General features: G+C 52.1%; 8 protein-coding genes across 9 annotated transcripts; 2 read left to right on the top strand and 6 right to left on the bottom strand.

The window, feature by feature from the left end:
- Positions 1–2,008: 2,008 nt before the first annotated feature.
- H257_09220 (hypothetical protein) lies at positions 2,009–3,082 on the bottom strand. Its single transcript, XM_009835370.1, has one exon. The coding sequence runs from the start codon at positions 3,024–3,026 to the stop codon at positions 2,166–2,168; it is 861 nt and encodes a 286-aa protein (XP_009833672.1). The 5' UTR covers positions 3,027–3,082; the 3' UTR covers positions 2,009–2,165.
- A 2,590-nt stretch (positions 3,083–5,672) lies between these two features.
- H257_09219 (hypothetical protein) lies at positions 5,673–7,350 on the bottom strand. The gene has a single exon (XM_009835369.1). The coding sequence runs from the start codon at positions 7,305–7,307 to the stop codon at positions 5,811–5,813; it is 1,497 nt and encodes a 498-aa protein (XP_009833671.1). The 5' UTR covers positions 7,308–7,350; the 3' UTR covers positions 5,673–5,810.
- A 349-nt stretch (positions 7,351–7,699) lies between these two features.
- H257_09217 (hypothetical protein) lies at positions 7,700–10,076 on the top strand. The gene is made up of 3 exons (XM_009835367.1): positions 7,700–8,689; positions 8,753–9,636; positions 9,717–10,076. The coding sequence occupies exons 1-3, from the start codon at positions 8,290–8,292 to the stop codon at positions 9,963–9,965; spliced, it is 1,533 nt and encodes a 510-aa protein (XP_009833669.1). The 5' UTR covers positions 7,700–8,289; the 3' UTR covers positions 9,966–10,076.
- Positions 7,703–8,462, bottom strand: H257_09218 (hypothetical protein). Its single transcript, XM_009835368.1, has one exon. It carries the CDS (start codon positions 8,207–8,209, stop codon positions 7,853–7,855), a length of 357 nt encoding a protein of 118 aa, XP_009833670.1. The 5' UTR covers positions 8,210–8,462; the 3' UTR covers positions 7,703–7,852.
- Positions 10,077–10,480: 404 nt separating the features above from the next.
- Positions 10,481–11,373, bottom strand: H257_09216 (hypothetical protein). The gene is made up of 5 exons (XM_009835366.1): positions 11,331–11,373; positions 11,182–11,269; positions 10,922–11,131; positions 10,808–10,868; positions 10,481–10,749 (listed from the first exon to the last, which is right to left on the bottom strand). The coding sequence occupies exons 1-5, from the start codon at positions 11,359–11,361 to the stop codon at positions 10,519–10,521; spliced, it is 621 nt and encodes a 206-aa protein (XP_009833668.1). The 5' UTR covers positions 11,362–11,373; the 3' UTR covers positions 10,481–10,518.
- Positions 11,374–11,504: 131 nt separating this feature from the next.
- H257_09215 (hypothetical protein) lies at positions 11,505–12,197 on the bottom strand. Its single transcript, XM_009835365.1, has 3 exons — positions 11,946–12,197; positions 11,712–11,882; positions 11,505–11,655 (listed from the first exon to the last, which is right to left on the bottom strand). Exons 1-3 carry the CDS (start codon positions 12,174–12,176, stop codon positions 11,566–11,568), a joined length of 492 nt encoding a protein of 163 aa, XP_009833667.1. The 5' UTR covers positions 12,177–12,197; the 3' UTR covers positions 11,505–11,565.
- A 738-nt stretch (positions 12,198–12,935) lies between these two features.
- On the top strand, positions 12,936–15,357 carry H257_09214. Of its 2 annotated transcripts, XM_009835363.1 has the most exons (6): positions 12,936–13,276; positions 13,332–13,835; positions 14,055–14,218; positions 14,674–14,967; positions 15,027–15,172; positions 15,225–15,357. In XM_009835363.1, the coding sequence occupies exons 1-5, from the start codon at positions 12,977–12,979 to the stop codon at positions 15,160–15,162; spliced, it is 1,398 nt and encodes a 465-aa protein (XP_009833665.1). In that variant the 5' UTR covers positions 12,936–12,976; the 3' UTR covers positions 15,163–15,172; positions 15,225–15,357. The 2 variants fall into 2 exon arrangements, with proteins under 2 accessions (XP_009833665.1, XP_009833666.1); XM_009835364.1 differs by having other exon boundaries at positions 15,027–15,357.
- H257_09213 (hypothetical protein) lies at positions 15,334–16,117 on the bottom strand. The gene is made up of 3 exons (XM_009835362.1): positions 15,703–16,117; positions 15,516–15,646; positions 15,334–15,448 (listed from the first exon to the last, which is right to left on the bottom strand). The coding sequence occupies exons 1-3, from the start codon at positions 16,073–16,075 to the stop codon at positions 15,362–15,364; spliced, it is 591 nt and encodes a 196-aa protein (XP_009833664.1). The 5' UTR covers positions 16,076–16,117; the 3' UTR covers positions 15,334–15,361.
- Between the last annotated feature and the right edge of the window lie 401 nt (positions 16,118–16,518).

Here is a 16,518-nt window from a genome sequence, read left to right as displayed (position 1 = left end):
ATTGGGACGACGACTCCCATTTTTACGTGGACCCAGATGGACGAATCTGGATCCCAGACGGTGCTGTTGACCTCCAGCAGCGGATTTGTGTGATCACTCACCAAGGAGCCAGCGGTCACCGTCGCATCGCGGCGACGATCAAGTCGGTGTCCGACAAGTTTGTGTGGAAGATGCTTTCCACGTCGAAGCGTTCGTGCGTGCCTGTATGCACTGTCTGTGCATTGACGGAGAAATGGTTCCCCGTCCATTCAGTTCTGCGCTTCACGCGGAGAAGCCGAATGAGCTCATCCACTTCGACTGGTTATCGATGCCCATGGCCAAGTCTGGCCAAAAACAAGTGCTTGTCGTGAAGGACGACATGAGTGGCTTTGTGCAGCTGTTCGCGGCAGAGTCCGCTGACACCGCCGCGACCGCCCAGTGCCTGATGACGTGGTTTACCACGGGTGTCAGATGGCGGTTCTCACTTCAAGAACGAAGTGATCGAGAAGGTGCGGAAGTTGGTGGGTGCCCACCATCATATCACGACAGCCTACAGTCCTTGGGCGAACGGGACAGTAGAAGTAGTCAACCGACTAATGCTGCGCGCCGTGAAGGCGCTGCTCAGCGAAATGAAGCTGAACGCGGACCAATGGCCGCATGTGTTGCCCCTCGTTCAAGGCACCCTCAACCATCAGCCGGTAGACCGGCTGAGAAGAATTGGCCTGTGACAGCGTTTACCGGCCTGTTAGCCAAGTCCCCGCTAGCAGGATTTGTATACCCGACGTCCAAGGAAGTTTACGTCGCGGACTGGCTTGGCGCCGCCGGTCAGAAACATGTGACAGACCTCCAAGTGGCGCTTCAAGAAATGCACCACAACGTGGCAGTACGAAGCGACAAGTTGCGTCAGCAAGTGCGTGGACGCCGCGACCGAAAATCCCAAGTCAAGTTTGCGGGGTTTTCGGTCGGCGAGTTTGTGCTTGTCGGATTGGTCGTCAACCGTCCGACGAAATGGGCCCTACATTGGCGCGGAACCTGCCAAGTGACCAGAGTCATCACAGACGATGTGATGGAGACTCAGAAGCTGGTGCCACCGTATGAAAGTCCATCATGCGTGCCGACTGAAGATGTACCACGAAGGTGCTAGAGAGGCAACCGAAGACCTCGAGGCGCAGATCGCGTTTGGTGATGGCGGATTTCATGTGGAGCGCCTGGACGAAGCGCGCTGCGTGGATGGCCAACACCAAGTTTTGGTGAAGCGGCTTGGACGATGAAGAATCATCCTGGGAACCTGCGGCAAATTTGCTGGACGACATTCCAGTCGTATTTTGCAAGTGGGCGGCGGCCAACAAGGAAGAGCCTGCCGTGGCCGCCCTCATCAAGACACTGGACTTTCCGTAGGGAGGAAGTGTTCTGCAGCGTGCAGAGCAATTGGGTCGCGCGTTAGTTTGACCCATTGCAAACACACACACTCTGTGTGTGTGTCGTGTCAAAGGTTCCGATACCTTAGTGGAGGTACCGAGTACTTTAATGAATGGTAGTCAGTAGGCGCCTCGTGGCGTGTTTAACCCCACTAATGTCAGTGTGTGTTATATTTGCTACCTTGACGAAGATCCCGTGGTCGAAAGCCAAGAAGCGGGAGATAAAACAGCACTCCATACTACTATTAATATTACTGTAATATTAATGGTAACGGTATAACTACTTACTATTAATTGCTCGAGTACTATTAATAGTACGAAGTACTTCACAGTGTCAGGTATTAATACTACGTAGTACTGAGTATTAACTGAAGTATTAATCGTAGACAACTCAACATTTGGCCCTGTGATTTGATTGGCTGTAATCGGACATGCACAAAAGGAAAATATAAACTGAAAACGGCCAACTGTAGTCAGCACTCTGGATCGTTGGCACATCCAAGTGGTGCTGGCGACAACGATCAAGTGGGATCAAATGACAATCACCATGCTGTACGTACATGGTAGCTGGCGGTCGTGGCGCGCCATGGCCCAGCTGTACTTAAATATATCCGCCATTCATGTTGCGAGGTGGAGCTGAAGGTGGTGGTGGCAACCAGAACGACGGGATATAATCGATATAAATAGATACGAATGGTGTTATTGTACTGTCTGTGGTAATAAATACGCGACTTTTGAAGGGCGGCGGCGTTGGATTGTGTCGGCGTTCTAGGCCAACACGCCCGACACTGAAAACATATCGTGCGCGTTCAGGAGGTCGTTGTCGAGGGCAAACAAGTCAAAGAGGAGGTTGGTCGACGACGACGACGACGACGGGTCGTGCGGGAGAGTGAATGGGTCGAACGACATGTCCTTGGTAGAATCCACAAGGTCGTACGTCGGTGGCAACTTTGGAACGAATGGCGGGGGCATGGGAGGCGAGGCAGTCGTCATGGCGGCAGGCAGCAACCCGGCGTAGGAAATGCCCATCAAGTCGGGATGCAACGTCCAGAGAACGTCTTGCGTCAGCTGCAGCCACTTGCTGTACATGTTAGACGCCAGATCGGGCAAGACGAAATCGACGTCGGTGAGGAGAGGCAACGGCGTGAGCTGGTCCAAATCAACGTGGGTAGACGCCGTAAAAGGCGTCACTGCATCCGTCGTTGGGGTGCGCACTTCGGCCTTGACAGTCGTTGTCAATGCATGGGGGTTGCTGTTTTGGTTGTGTTTGTGGCACAATCCGCCTTCCCGCGCGTGGTGCTGGCAGCCGGTGGTGCGGCAGAGGCGGCCGCCGCCGTGGCGGACGCACAGCTGCTTGGCATGCGCCTGTTTGGCACATCCTTCGACGCTGCAAAATCGTTTGACTACGATTCCCCCATGCTGGATGCAGTAGTTGCCGCCGCGGGCATACGAGTCGCACCCGTCATAGTGGCATTGCTTCTTGCCGCCGTGGCGTACGCACAGGTTCCGCGCGTACACTTGGTTGTTGCAGTCCTTGGACTTGCATTGGCGCCTGTTTTTATGAAATGAGCACTTGACCGAGCCAGGAATCGCGTGGTTGGTGCAGTCGTTGAACGTACAAACAGACATGTTGGTCGTCGTCGTGTTGTGGTGTGGTGGTGTTGTCAATTGCAAAATGAAAAGTGATCACCCGCAGTTGTAAGTTGGGGAAGGGCAACAGTAGCCAGCCTACTGAGTAGTACCTACCTGCCTTTCTAACTACTAGTACTCTGGAAGCAGTAGTATACTATAGTCCACCATCACATGATTGGTCAGGCCAATGCCATCTTGCGATCATCTCGCCCGACGGTATACAAACGCCAAGTATACCGTCGACGGTCGTTTCAAGATGGTGCCGGCAGTGTTCAGACTTGCGCACATTCGCCGAGGAAAAAGCGCGTTCTTCCAACAACGTGACTCGCAATGTTTTGAAAACAATTGCTGACCCGTGATTGGCAGTCCATTACAGTGGAATGGGCTCGTCATATGGAGTGAGTGGGTTTGGTGAAGGTAGTAAGTAGGTACTGTATGTAGGTGGTGGGTGGTGGTGGTGGTCACTGCAGGCCTGTTCCATGTTCTTTGGAAAAGGATCGGCCTTTCCCACGTTGTTGGCTAGTTCATCATATGTGAAGGACTACCTAACGTCAAGTACACGCTGACCACACAGTGTTTGGCATTGTTGGTTATCCGATGCAAACACACCATGCCCAACCAGCAAGCGCGCTCCTTTGCACCCCTTTGCACCCCCCTCCCCCGACCACATACCAGGAGGTACGAGTGGACTTGAGTATACCACAACCAGTAAATCCAGGTTGAATGGGTCTAGCATATTGAACTTTCCACGCGATCTTTTGACTGGCACCAACGACTTTTCCACCCACTCGAATCGTGTGTTGCAGGTCTTAGACAAAATATTTGATCTGTTTCGCGCCAGTAGTGGCACCACCTCAACAAATGAACGGGGTGACGAGCTGGCGATGCTAATGAGGAGCTGGATAGGTCACGTCACATGGCGCTGGTGGAGATTCATAGACTTTTGTAGTCAACACTACTAAACTACAGTGTACTGTAAACTGGTTCCATTGTGCAATGTGGAGAGCCAATTTTTCGCGCTTCAACATGGCCTGTCGTGCGTGATTGAGAATTTGACGAGGGAATTCGTTGAAACCAGCAACATCATTGCGACAACTTTGCTGACAAGAGAAATGGCTGCAGGGGGTAACAGTGTACAAGTCGTTACACCTGCGCAAACTGTAAGCTTAGCGGTCACCTCGTCACTTTGGTCAGGGCATTGGTGGCATTCTGGCCTGGTCTACCTGGTTGTTGTAAACCTCGATGACGCAGCGCTACTGTACTGTACTGTATCATTAGGCTTAGTGGTGTGTGTACAGTACTGGAGTATATACGAAGAAGTGCCATTTGGCAACCCTACAGTATTGTCCTTGTTTAAACCATTCCATCGGTTTTGTGGTGTTATCAAACGCAAGAAAAAGCGCTCTGACGCAGCGTATTGCCGCACTGTTCCTTGGGCATTCCAGTTCTACTACAGTACGTAGTAGTACTTTCAAGGACTAGAGAACCTGTACCTACGGTACGTCAACATCATGCCAATAATGTACAGTAACGTTACAATACTGTAGGTACACCACCAAGCCCCCAACGAATTTGCATGCAGGGGGGGGGCATTGTACTGAACTCGTCAATTGGGTGCAAAAGGTGCACCACGCGAATGCTCGCAACATGAAGTTTGCTGTAATTCCCTCTACCACAATTCGTTCTTACAAGTTCCACATAGTAACTCCGATGAGCTCTCCGATCCATCATCATTTGATTCGTTAACTTTAGAGTGTCCATCTCGCCGGCAACGTGCACCACATGGGTTAAGATAGCAACATCCGCAAACCGTGTGCAATGTCACACTCTACAGTCCCCCCGTCACGCTCCCCCTAGCTCCAATGGGGCGTTTAGGTTAACACCACCGACGGTTGCATGCTCTAGGGTTTCTTGTCCGTGGCGGGTAGCCGCCATAGCCCAAGAGGGGATGACTATTATTAGCTTGGAATAGCGATCGTCACATCACATTCCACATATCCATCCGTCCAAAGCCTACCACCATGCAGCTCGTGTCGTTGGTCGTGGCTGCCTTGATCCCTCTTGTGTCGGGCCAATTCCTTCGCCAAGGCTCGCGAATCGAAGTGCAAATCGACGCCCACGGAGGAAACCCCGCCAGCGTAATTGCATTTCGCGACCGAAGTGCCAAGCGAGCACAGTGACATAAGATTAAACTCGTTTAGTGCCAACTACTTGTTGTGGAAGGTTCTCTGTATGTGCCCGCCTTTGCAGTAGGGTGTTTGTCCTACATCATCACGAGTTGGTTAGGACGTTTCACTTGAGGGGCTTCATTCTTGACTTCACACATTCACCAGTGATAACGAACTCCCAGTGCATCAAGAGGCATCTGAGTACCTCATCCGAGCGTACATGACCGAGCTTGCTTTGCGACATCATGATTAGTGTCAACATACTTTAGCTCGAGCTCGAAAAATACAAGTGTCAACTTGGCAACGCATACTACCGGTAGTACATCAATCGTAGTCGCCTTCTTACTGTTAATGTCCCCCACATACAGACAGTAGTTTATGGCATTTTTTCAAAGGATCGTCCAATCAGATGGCACTGCCAGGTACTAACTGCTAATGCTGTGAAGCCAGCACTCAACCTGTTACAGTACTCCAATTGGGACACTAGCCACTCGTACTACAGTAGTACTCGCGTCATGCATTTACAAGTGCTAATGGTAAGGTAGCTAGCTACTTCTATCATACACTGCCGCTCACGCTAATGCAGCATCCTCCTACACCACCTCTATTCCTGTTACAAGCCGTCGACAGCTCCCGTCGCACACATTTGCAGCATGAGGAGTCCGTCCACGGGCTTGGCCTTCTTCACTTCCTCGTCATCATCATCGTCGTCGTTACCGTCCGCCGCCGCCGCCTCTCCGGTCGCATGGTTGCGGCAGAACCCGCCCGTCCGTGCATGAAACGAGCACCCTGGCGACTGGCAGTAGCGGCCGCCGCCGTGGCGCACGCACTTTTGATACGAATGAGCTTGCTTATCGCATCCTTCGACGGTACAGAAGCGCTTGGGTACTTCGCCGCCATGCTTAAGGCAAAACTGTTTGCCGCGGCGATGGGCCGTGCAGTCTTCAAACTGGCACAGCCGGCGGCCCCCGTGGCGGACGCACAGGTTGCGGGCCACGACCTGGTTGGTGCATTTCGGAAACGAGCAGTTGGTTCGGTTCTTGTGGAACGCACACTTGTCCGAGCCGGCAAAGATGGGGTTGCCGCATGAATTGAATTTGCATCGGGGAAGGGAATACAACGATGAGCGAAACTTGGGCAGCAGCGACGACGACGACGAAGAAGAGGATGTGGTCATGGCGTGCACCAAGTTGGCCATTGACATGAGCGTGTGGTCTTGGAGTACGCTGGTGGTAGACGAAGAAGAAGAGCCGACGACGGCAGCAGTGGCAGCAGCTGCTCCATCAACAGGGTGGGCAACCTCGGTCGGACTGGACGGGAGCCGAGTCGGCGTGGCACAGCCACCAGATCCAGCGCCCGGCGGCTCAATCGGGTCGTTGGGAGTGTCTCGAGGCGGTGGATATGGGACACGAAGGGACGCCAGCATGCTGAGCGGGGAAGGCCGAGGCATCAACTCGACTTGCGGTCGGGGGACGTCTGGCTTGTCGCGAGGTAGAAAATGGGCTTTCAGGGCATTGAGCAACGCGAGGTTGTGTTCGTGGTGGGTAGATAGCTCTGCCGGCGCAAGTAGGAAGCTGCGGGTGCTCTTGTCGGGACTGCCGCCATCGTCGTCGGACGAACTCGACGACGGCGACTCGTGGCTCTTGGTGGAAGCGGCAGGCGTCCCGGACCGGTGAAAGCGGCAGAGTCCGCCCGATCGGGCATGGAACGAACATCCGATCGCTTTGCAGTACCGACCGCCGCCGTGCCGCACACACTTTTGATACGAATGGGCTTGCTTTTCGCACCCGTCGACCGAACAGAAGCGCTTGGGCACGACGCCGCCGTGCTCGAGGCAGAACTTCCGACCCCGCGTATTGGCAGTGCATCCTTCGACATGACATATCTTCTTCCCGCCGTGGCGCGCGCACAGGTTCTTGGACACGACCTGGTTGTTGCAGCCGGCGGAGGAACAGTGCGGTCGGTTCTTATGGAACAAGCACTTGTCGCTGTTAGGGAGCAAGGGTCTAGTGCATTTTTTGAACCTGCATGTGGGCGGAGGGGATGGCGGGGATGGGAGGGGCGAAGGAGATGTCGGCGGCGCCAGGAGCGACGGCTCGGGTGCGAGCATGATGCAGTGGCGATGCGAGCGTTCTGCCAGTTGTTGCAACGACAGTGGAAATAACGAACGACAGTTGCCCGAACCAACGAACAAGTTTAAACGTAGTTGAGAGGCACGTTTTATGCTGTGCAACCACACAATTCGGCTTCGTCGGTGCAACTAAATTGCGTTATATACTTTGACGTGATATACGTCAAACTCACGAACGTCGTACATTCGCATGGTGATGGGGATGACCTATCATAATATCATACTCCGAAGTACTTCGAGGTAATTTGCTTGTACAGTACTGTATATTAATATTTTAATATTAATATACAGTACTGTACAAGTATAATACTAGTACTACAATGAGAGCAATAAAATAAATATATAAATATCAATTACTACAACTATTTAACGTCCAACTAACCTATGGTACTGACTTACGGTAACTTAGTATCAATATTCAGAAAATACATCGGATTTGGAAAAACTGTCAACTGACAGCGAGAACTGAACGACTTGTCCATGAGATTGTGTCTTGATAGTTGCTAGAACGGGATTTCGCCGGGTCAGAAATCGAGCAAAAGTAGCGCCAAGATCTGCTCGACGTGTCGAGACTCGACTTGCGAACTATCCTCGATCATGGCTTCTTCCTGCGCGCGATGGAGGGCTTCCAGGACAAAGAGTCGCATGAGTTCCGCGGTCATTTTGAGTGCGTCAGGCTGGATCTTGGTGATGTCGCGCACATCCGCCAAGACATCATCTGTGTCATCGCACTTGGTCTCGTACATGTCCGCTCCGTCTTGCTTGGCATTGTCCCACACGTTGCGAAGAATCCGTTCAATGAGCTTGGGTTTGAATCCCGCCGGGTTGGAATCACCGCCGCCGCCGCCATCCCCACCGTGATCCATTTGACGATTGTACATATACGGATAAGGTTACGCACTTTCAGGATTATCCGTACAAGTTGAACTTTAAATAGCCCAAGTTCGTTCGATCGGCCTTCATGGGATCAAGCACCGCCCTGCTCCTGGAATGCAAGAGGGAGCTGGAGACGTCGACCTATGACTACGACCACATCTTGGCATCAAGTGTCCTTGACGTGTGGCTCGGCTTGACGGCGCATGTGGAGCGGCATTTGGTGCTGGAGAAAGGGCTCGTCGTCCCCGTCTTCGGCAAGTTTGCATTCGTCAAGGGAAAGGACGTGCCGACGCCTACGTTTGCGTTCACAGACAAGTTCCTCAAGTCGTATCGAGTGACGTCCAAGCGACCGCTGCCGGCGTTGACGTGGCACTGTGGGGACGTGAACTACTCGACTGTCGCCGCCGACGCGCGCATGATGAAGGACCAAGCCCAACATACCGTGGAAGCGATATTCAAACACGTGGGGGACGTCACTCAAGCAGGTAACCCTTGTGCTTGCAAGTGAACGAGGTCACATGCATCCATCATGCATTTGGTACCTTTAGGTACACGGTCGTGTCGGTTGAGCTTTGGCTGCGTGGGGCATATCGCGATCGAAGGCAAGTGCATCGCGTTTCGATACGATCCAGCCTTTCTCCGTACATTGCAGGCCAACAAGAGTCAAAGCAGTAGCAGCGGTAACAACATCGTTGCTCCGTCCAAACAACCAACTCCAACGACCCACATGGACGCCCTGGAAGCCATGGCAGGGATCCATCCATCTCGCCAACATGCTTCTTCCCGTCAACAAGTCGATGGGATGATGCTCACGGTCAACAACTACATGGCTCCATCGAGTGCAATAACCAATGCTATGGTTGGCTCATCTCCAGCCTCAAATTTCACTGCTTCGGCTGCTGCTGCTGCTGCTTTGAGCGCCAATACAACGTCATCTGACCAACCAGCCCACAAGCACCATCATCACCATCATCACAAGCACAACACGCACAGCCGACAGCACAAGCCCGCGCCGTCGCCACAGCTCATGAAATCCGCGTCCGACAGCGCCGTTTTGACAGTGCCCACCCAAGATATTCGTTCCCATTGCCAGCACCACATTTTGCCGCGCTTCCTTCTTCCGGAAACCAGGCCCAACCCAAACACGCAAACGTCCCACCTCCAGCAGCTCATTTTGGAAAAGGCATATGCCCGGCACAAAGAGGCACAGGGCGCAGCCAAGGCCACGACGGACGCGATGGACGCCGAGTACGCCCAGCGCATGAAAATTATCGAGATCCGGCACTTGAAGGATCGGGCGACGGCGGCGCTCCAACATCGCGACATGCACAACCACCTCCAACAGCAGACGCTTGAGAAGCAGGTCAAGGCGAAAGAAGACCATCGACTGGCATCCACGGCGACCACGACGCCCGTGACGATCCTTCCCCAGGTACGACGGATGCCTCAAGCGATAGTAGTAGTAGTACTACTAGTAGTACTAAGACGACGACAATGGTGGCTGGTTGGCAGGCGAGGGGGCGCACAAAAGAAGAGGATAAGTCGCATAAGGCGATGCTGCGGCGCCAACTGGACGCGGAAATGCAAAAAAAGCGCGACCGACACGACCATGCGAGCCACGTCCACCGCGACGAAGAAGTGTACTTTATGGCTTGTGTGCAAACCCAGCACGACAAGGAGCGGCAGGACGTGGCGCGCCAAAAGCTGGCCGACAAGGAAGCGCTCATGCGGGAGTGGAGTCGACAGAAAATGCACACATAACCACGTGGTCACTCAACATGAACTGTTTGGGGTCTTTCGTTCGATACAGTAGTAGGACTTACAGGTTGGGGAATCGATTAATACTAACGTTAACGTTACAGTAGTCCTTGGCAATTTTAGAAACTGAGTAGTACTTCAGTAGTTTCAATTAGACGGGTAGGACACAAGTACACTACTGTACTGAAAAGTTCCAATTAACTATAAACTGAAAAGTTCCAATTAGACGGGTAGTACACAAGTACAGTACTATTTATTGTCATGGTTGGCGCTCGAGCATCATATTGGGGATGGGTGGCTATTGAAATCGCAAAGAAATCGAGCAAAGCAGTATGATTGGATAAAAATAATGCAGGTGGCGATATGATTGGCTAAAGGAATGAATAGTCACAGAAATTCCTCTGGAAACGGAGATACTGTACTACTACTACATTAATATATACTAGTATCATGGTATGTCGCAGGTCCCGCGATTGTTGGGCGGTAAGCTTTGCGTAGAACACACAATACAGTCAGTCAATTGGTAAGACACAAATTTATTTTGCCCAACCCGTGCTCATAGGTCGTCATCATCGTCGTCGGGCAGCTGGAACGACGGCCGTGCCATGTGAAAGGTAGGAGGTCCAGGGATTTGAAACGTCGGGGGTCGCATGGCGAATGGGTTGACCGACTCGACTGTGGCGGCATTGGTGTCATCGTGATCTTCGAGCACGGCGAAGACATTGGCAGGGCGAGAAATCGTGGGTTGAATGCGAGGCCCAGAGGGCGCTGCAGGAGCACTTGTAGTCTACACGCATAGCTACAGTCGCAAGTGCAGCAGCGCTGATTCAACGTGGATGTTGTACCAGCAATGGATCCATAAGTGCCACGAACGCGGATGGCTGTGCACGAGTATTCAGGCCATTCCTAGATTGTACATATGAGCCAGCGATTCAGCGATGAATCAGTGGTGGACGTACGACGACGACGGCAGTGTAAATGTCGGTGGAGCCAGGACAAAGGAAGGCATGGGTTTGGGCTGGGGAGGGTTCTTCTGAGACCGCATGCGCTCTTCAAAGCTGCGCTGTTGCACCAGGCGCTGCTGTCGCATGGCCTCTTGTTCCTTTGTCAGCTGCTTCTTGTTGGACGCTCCGTTCGATCGCCTCTTTTGCTGCTGGTGCGGCTGCTGTCTACAGTTCAATCGCAGGTCAACGGCCAGCACCAATTGCGCTGCTTTTACTTGTGCTTGCTCAGGGAAGCGAACGGCTGCCCTTTCTTCGCGGCAGGTTTCGCATGCACCGCCTTCTTCTTGGCCATGCCCTTATCATCTATATCACGACCGTCACCTTTGATCAACACCCATCATACGATGATGGCACGTCGACGCACTCTGCTTGCCCTTTTGTTTGGCGCCTGCCATCGATCGTCGTCGTTCAATATTCGTTTGACTGGTTTCGCCGATTGGTGCATTTGTCCCGGATAACGTTTATCCGTACCATGTGATTGAAGTCCCAAAGGTCACGATCAAAAGGATATGAATAATGCACCGGATCAAAAACAACATAGTAAGCTCACTATGATGAATATATTTACGTTTGGAACTCCAGTTACTGCTAGACTACTACTAGATGAGTTCCCGGTAGTCTTGGTCGGCCTTGGCCTCGGTGTGCTTGATTTCAGCGCGGAACTTGTAATACCACGACATGACCACACCCTAACCAAGGCATGTTGTATATGTGGATGCGTATATAAGGGGGGTATGTGATGTACGCTGTATCCGAGCAAGATCAATTCCACCACGAGCACGAAGATCAAGAGGCCAGGCGGGGGAGGGTTGTCCAGCTTGACGATGGTGAGGACGTGTTTCACGGAGAGCTCGCCGGCAATGATTCCAAAGGCCACGCCGTGCAGAAGAAAGCTCAGGATGCTGCCAAAGTACGCCTGGAACCAATCCAGCCGCCCAGGCATGATTAGAACGATCCAACACACCGCTCGCGGACGTACCATGTCGAACGACAGGCCCATGGGCACGAGGTTTTCATTGCGAATCGAGTAATAGCCCAAGATGGTGACCACGAGACCAATGATACTGTCCCACCACACGCGGTACCAAGTGGCTACAAAGCTGATGGCGAAGAGCGCGATGCCGCCAAGAAGCAGGTTGGCCAGCGGCTTGCGCGTGGGGAACTCGACCAGGCCCCCCTGGTGCTGCATGTCGTCGATCGCGCGATTCATCGTAGTAAAACTGGGACTGGGGCACTTGAGTTGTGGGGGTCATAGCGGTTACAACGTGAAACCACCCGTCAAGCGACGTGTCGACGGTTTCACACACATTTCTCGTGACGATCGTCGTGGGTTCACACGGCGTACATGTAGCGTCTTGTGTTCATCTCAAACATGACACGAGAATAATACTTGATCGTTTGTCGGCGAGTGCCGACGCGGCCAATGCCATGTTGAGGAAAGAGCTGTACCGCGGGGAATAATGTTGTCATGTGTACATACAGTACTGCAAGCTACCACTGACATCGTCATTCACGGCAAAGGTTACCATATACGTATCTCACAGTGTCTAAAGGCCCATGCATGCAGGGGTTCATTTGAAAACATACGTAAGCCGACAAGGAAGTCGTCCAAACGAGTTGGCATCATGGCCACACTCGTCATGGTGCTCAGTTCCTGCATGGTCATCCATTCACAACTGTATGTGCGTCCCTGCATGCGATGGACTTGAGTACATGCATGATGCATGGCGACCTTTGAGACGAGCAGCATGATCCGGTCAGGTCTACAGTACCGTAGGATCATAGGTAGGGCTATACTAGGTACTAGTATGTGCCGCGCACTTGAACTTGGTGCAATGTGCAACTATGTCAAAACTCGCCGACAAATAGTGTGGGTGGGATTTGAAATCGACGATTAAAAAACAAGCCCTCACATACAAATAGCAAGGTGTTTGAAACGACTGGCGTATTTAATTATGTCAATTCAGCAGTGAGTAGTAGTGGCAGGCGGCAACATAGCACGTGGTGAACATGTCTGGCGGCAACTTGAGTGGCGGAGCCGGCGGCGAACCCATTTGGGACGAGGACTTATCGCATTTACTCAACTCCCCCGATCAAGGAAGCCTTCCATGGCAGTTGACGTCGACGAACTCAACTGGGATGTCTGGACCGACTCGCAAGGATATTGGCCGCCTCTCAAGCTTTGACCTGGCCGAGTTGAACCACCACGACATGATGTCGTCGACGCAGGATGTCAGCTACGAACGCAAAAAGTCTCGTGCAAAAATTACTCGGGTTGAAGTGAACAACGGGTTTGACGATCTCCTCCAGGTTTGCTGAGTGCACCGACAGCATGGTCTGCATGCAACTCACGTGTTCGTGCTAGGTCCTCCGCCTTCCCAACAGCCGCAAGAATAGCCGCGCCAAGGTCATTCAGTACGCATGCGAACGCATTCGAGCGCTCGAGCAGGAAAACGAACGACTGAAGCAGCAAGTGCCGCTCCCGGGGACGCTCCCGCCGTCCGCCGCCGCCGGGGCCATGGTCTGGATTCCTTGCACTTCCATGCTCCTCCCACAACTACCCCAGCATCAGCGCGTGCCACAACGCTCCAAGCGCGTGAAGAAAACCACCGCTTTGTCTTCGTCCACCAAGTCTACATCCACCACGGCACCGTCCATCCTGCAAACCTTGGTCACGACGTGTCCCCACGTGCTACGTCACTTTGACGCCTCGACGCTCGCTCGCTTGATGCAAGTCTCTTCGGAATGGAACATCTTCCTCGGCGATGTCAAGCAAGCTTACTTGTGGGAAGCCCTCGTCGGCGCCCGATGGCGGATCGCCGGCGCCGCTCTCGCCGCCGTCGCCCCTGGTCAAACCATGCGCCAAAAGGTACGACACATTGCCAAAGTTCCAATGGAGTTTGATTGCGATTCTCTGAATCTGTGGAACGCTTGATTTTGCACCGGATTCTTATATATATATGTATATTATATATATATTTAAATACCACTTTGGCAGTCAAAACGTCGTATTTTTTTGCATGTATAAATATATATATGTGCATCACCTCTATGGATAAAATATATGACAACATATTTGTTTTGATAGTGGCTCCATCTGCACAAGTCCATGGCACTGCCACGCCTCGTGTACGCTCAATCGGCGGCATCATGTCCGTCCGATGAGGATGCCGCCGTCGTCGCCAAAGGACGCGCCGGTGGCATCGCCGTGTGGGCCATTCTGGCTCGGCGATCCAACTCCCGCACCACGCGGTACACACTACTCGTTTCATTGTTTATTTGGTTCATCTATTGTCGAATTTGGTACAAATTTGGGGAGAGGCCAAACCGATCCACAATCGATCTGATTGGTTGAATATCATTTAGAAGGTTTTGATTGGTTAATTCTTTTGAGCTCACCTGAAGTAGCCAATCAAATCGATTTAAATTCCAACGAGAATTTCACTCGAAAGCACAATATCTAGCCAACCCAACAATTCTTCATCTACCGTGGACCCCCATTCTTATCATAGTGTGCATTGGGGCAAAATGTGAATTTTATCACCAAATTCACCGAAAGATTTATTATACTGTATGTTGTATGTAAAAAACAGCCAGTATACACTAATTCGATGATGTTGAAGAGAGATTTTGATTGGCCAGTTGATTCGTGTTATGGTTTTTGATTGGTCGATGGATTTGGACTCGAAATCACAATGCAATGGTAGGTCGGTGTGGCGGGACGGCGCAGTGGCCGTGATGCAAGTGGTGGAAGTGCACATTGTGGTGCAAAACACGAATGGAGGCACCGCCGTCGGGGTCACGTCGGCGGCCGTCGCGCCGTTCACGGTGCTGGATGCATCATACGGCAACTTGTTTGCGCCGCGGTGGATTGCGCGGAACGGCGTCAAGGTCGAAGGGGTCGGCATGCCCGATTTGATGCTCCAACACTTGGACGTGGGCGTGCTCAGTGTGTATGTGTCGTGTCCCCACGTCGAATTTGAAGACGATTTCCTCACCCGGTGCGACATCCATCCTCATCATCGATGTTGGTTCTCTCGGTCATGGGTTGGTTTTGTAGGGCCCACTCCATCCGAGTGATCTGCTGCGGCCAAGCCAAGACATCGCAGCGGGTGGTGGTGGTGGACGCGCCGATGACTACTCCTAGTATGGCTCGACAACCATCACATGCAACCCACCGAACGCAACTCAAGTGACGACAACCATGTAACAGCATCCTCCGGCGGAGTAGAAGGACCGGCTCATATTCAAACGATAGGATGATGTGTGCAGGGATGGTATGGAGATTGGCCGCCCCACGAACAGACTTTAGTATGTGACAAGGTTGTTGTGCGTTTAGTTACCTTGTTCGTCGTGGTTTTGAGCTAGTAGTAGTAGTAGTACTAGTAGTATATACTAGATGTTGCCTGGTTTGTGTCGAAAGTAATGGCCCATCCCGAGGGAAAAGCAGTCGCGCTCGACGAGTTGATGCGGCGGTACAAACTAGGTGGTTTGGCAAAGATATATAAGTGTAGTAGTATTGGACAAGATGGAATATATTTATCGGTACATGGGTGTCGTCGGCGTCTTCGAAGCATTTCCGCCGCCAATGCAAAGGGGCCGACAAGCGGATGGGAATGGCGGCACCGTGGACATGCGATGACTGCTGAGACGATGCCGATGATGGGATGAGTATCGATTCTGAATCGACTTGTTAATCCCCTTCATGAAAATCCCAAACGAATGTACAAACGCACCTGGATGGTCCAGAGGTGGGCTGTCGGCGTCGAAATGCTGTTGCTTGTTCCGCCTTCGCCGATTATCGACGAGAAAGCCGCAGGATGGGGCAGGCATCGAATGACTCTGTCGTTCCCACTGGGGGTGCTTCTTCATCATCGCAGTACTTCGGCCGTCTACTGCCCACGATTCTACGCGCGGCAGCTTTTGTGTTTGCCGGGTGGGACTGCTTCCCATGTCCTCGGGTCTCGGTTGCATGTGGTGGTGGCGGAGTGTCGTAGCTGTGTCCATGTCATCGTCATCGTCACTATTGCTGGCGCTGTCTCCACCATTGGATCCAAAGAGGATCTCGGACTCGTCCATGTCAAACTCCATCGCCACGTCGGTCGCCATGGCCGTTCCGCTAGCACAATCGTTGATGGAGTTTAAAGCAGCGCCTTCGACGCAATCTGATTGGTCCATGCAACTTGAATTTCGGAGAGTTTAAGTTCAACCGGACACGACGACCATGTGCATGACATCCTCACTTATAGCATACAAATCCAAAGATAAAACCTCGTCGTGCCTTTACAATTCTATTTACGAACCAGCAATTGCCAAAAACAATTAAGCATCATTAGCCTTGTTTAACGTATGCATAAATCGATAAAATGAAAATGGGCTTTTGACATGTTTTCTCTTGGTTGGTGCACAAACATCGTATAAATGAGATTTCATTTATTGTCGATTTGATACAAATTTGGGGAGGCAGGGCCAAACCGATCCAGAATCGATCTGATTGGTTGAATTTCAATGAGAAGGTTTGGATTGGCTAATAATTTTGAGCTCATCTGAGG

The sequence above is a fragment of the Aphanomyces astaci genome, assembly GCF_000520075.1.
Source record: "Aphanomyces astaci strain APO3 unplaced genomic scaffold supercont1.22, whole genome shotgun sequence".
NCBI classification, from domain to species: Eukaryota; Oomycota; class Saprolegniomycetes; order Saprolegniales; family Verrucalvaceae; genus Aphanomyces; species Aphanomyces astaci.
Note: the sequence above shows the minus strand (reverse complement) of the source record. Positions and strands in the feature narration are given on the sequence as shown.

Excerpts from the sequence above, each read along its gene's own strand:
- H257_09215 (XM_009835365.1), bottom strand. The coding sequence starts at position 12,176 with ATGAATCGCGCGATCGACGACATGCAGCACCAGGGGGGCCTGGTCGAG. Across the intron at positions 11,883-11,945 it reads TGGGCCTGTCGTTCGACATG|GCGTACTTTGGCAGCATCCT; the intron begins GTACGTCCGCGA and ends GATTGGTTCCAG. Across the intron at positions 11,656-11,711 it reads TGATCTTGCTCGGATACAGC|GGTGTGGTCATGTCGTGGTA; the intron begins GTACATCACATA and ends TGCCTTGGTTAG.
- H257_09220 (XM_009835370.1), bottom strand. The coding sequence starts at position 3,026 with ATGTCTGTTTGTACGTTCAACGACTGCACCAACCACGCGATTCCTGGC.
- H257_09214 (XM_009835363.1), top strand. The coding sequence starts at position 12,977 with ATGTCTGGCGGCAACTTGAGTGGCGGAGCCGGCGGCGAACCCATTTGG. Across the intron at positions 13,836-14,054 it reads GTCAAACCATGCGCCAAAAG|TGGCTCCATCTGCACAAGTC; the intron begins GTACGACACATT and ends TTGTTTTGATAG. Across the intron at positions 14,968-15,026 it reads GAAGACGATTTCCTCACCCG|GGCCCACTCCATCCGAGTGA; the intron begins GTGCGACATCCA and ends TTGGTTTTGTAG.
- H257_09213 (XM_009835362.1), bottom strand. The coding sequence starts at position 16,075 with ATGGCGACCGACGTGGCGATGGAGTTTGACATGGACGAGTCCGAGATC. Across the intron at positions 15,647-15,702 it reads CCCACCTCTGGACCATCCAG|AATCGATACTCATCCCATCA; the intron begins GTGCGTTTGTAC and ends AAGTCGATTCAG. Across the intron at positions 15,449-15,515 it reads AAGACGCCGACGACACCCAT|TTTGTACCGCCGCATCAACT; the intron begins GTACCGATAAAT and ends CAAACCACCTAG.
- H257_09219 (XM_009835369.1), bottom strand. The coding sequence starts at position 7,307 with ATGCTCGCACCCGAGCCGTCGCTCCTGGCGCCGCCGACATCTCCTTCG.
- H257_09216 (XM_009835366.1), bottom strand. The coding sequence starts at position 11,361 with ATGGCAGGCGCCAAACAAAAGGGCAAGCAGA. Across the intron at positions 10,869-10,921 it reads TTTACACTGCCGTCGTCGTC|GAATGGCCTGAATACTCGTG; the intron begins GTACGTCCACCA and ends TGTACAATCTAG. Across the intron at positions 10,750-10,807 it reads CACTTATGGATCCATTGCTG|ACTACAAGTGCTCCTGCAGC; the intron begins GTACAACATCCA and ends CTATGCGTGTAG.
- H257_09218 (XM_009835368.1), bottom strand. The coding sequence starts at position 8,209 with ATGTACAATCGTCAAATGGATCACGGTGGGGATGGCGGCGGCGGCGGT.
- H257_09217 (XM_009835367.1), top strand. The coding sequence starts at position 8,290 with ATGGGATCAAGCACCGCCCTGCTCCTGGAATGCAAGAGGGAGCTGGAG. Across the intron at positions 8,690-8,752 it reads GGGGGACGTCACTCAAGCAG|GTACACGGTCGTGTCGGTTG; the intron begins GTAACCCTTGTG and ends TGGTACCTTTAG. Across the intron at positions 9,637-9,716 it reads CCGTGACGATCCTTCCCCAG|GCGAGGGGGCGCACAAAAGA; the intron begins GTACGACGGATG and ends GCTGGTTGGCAG.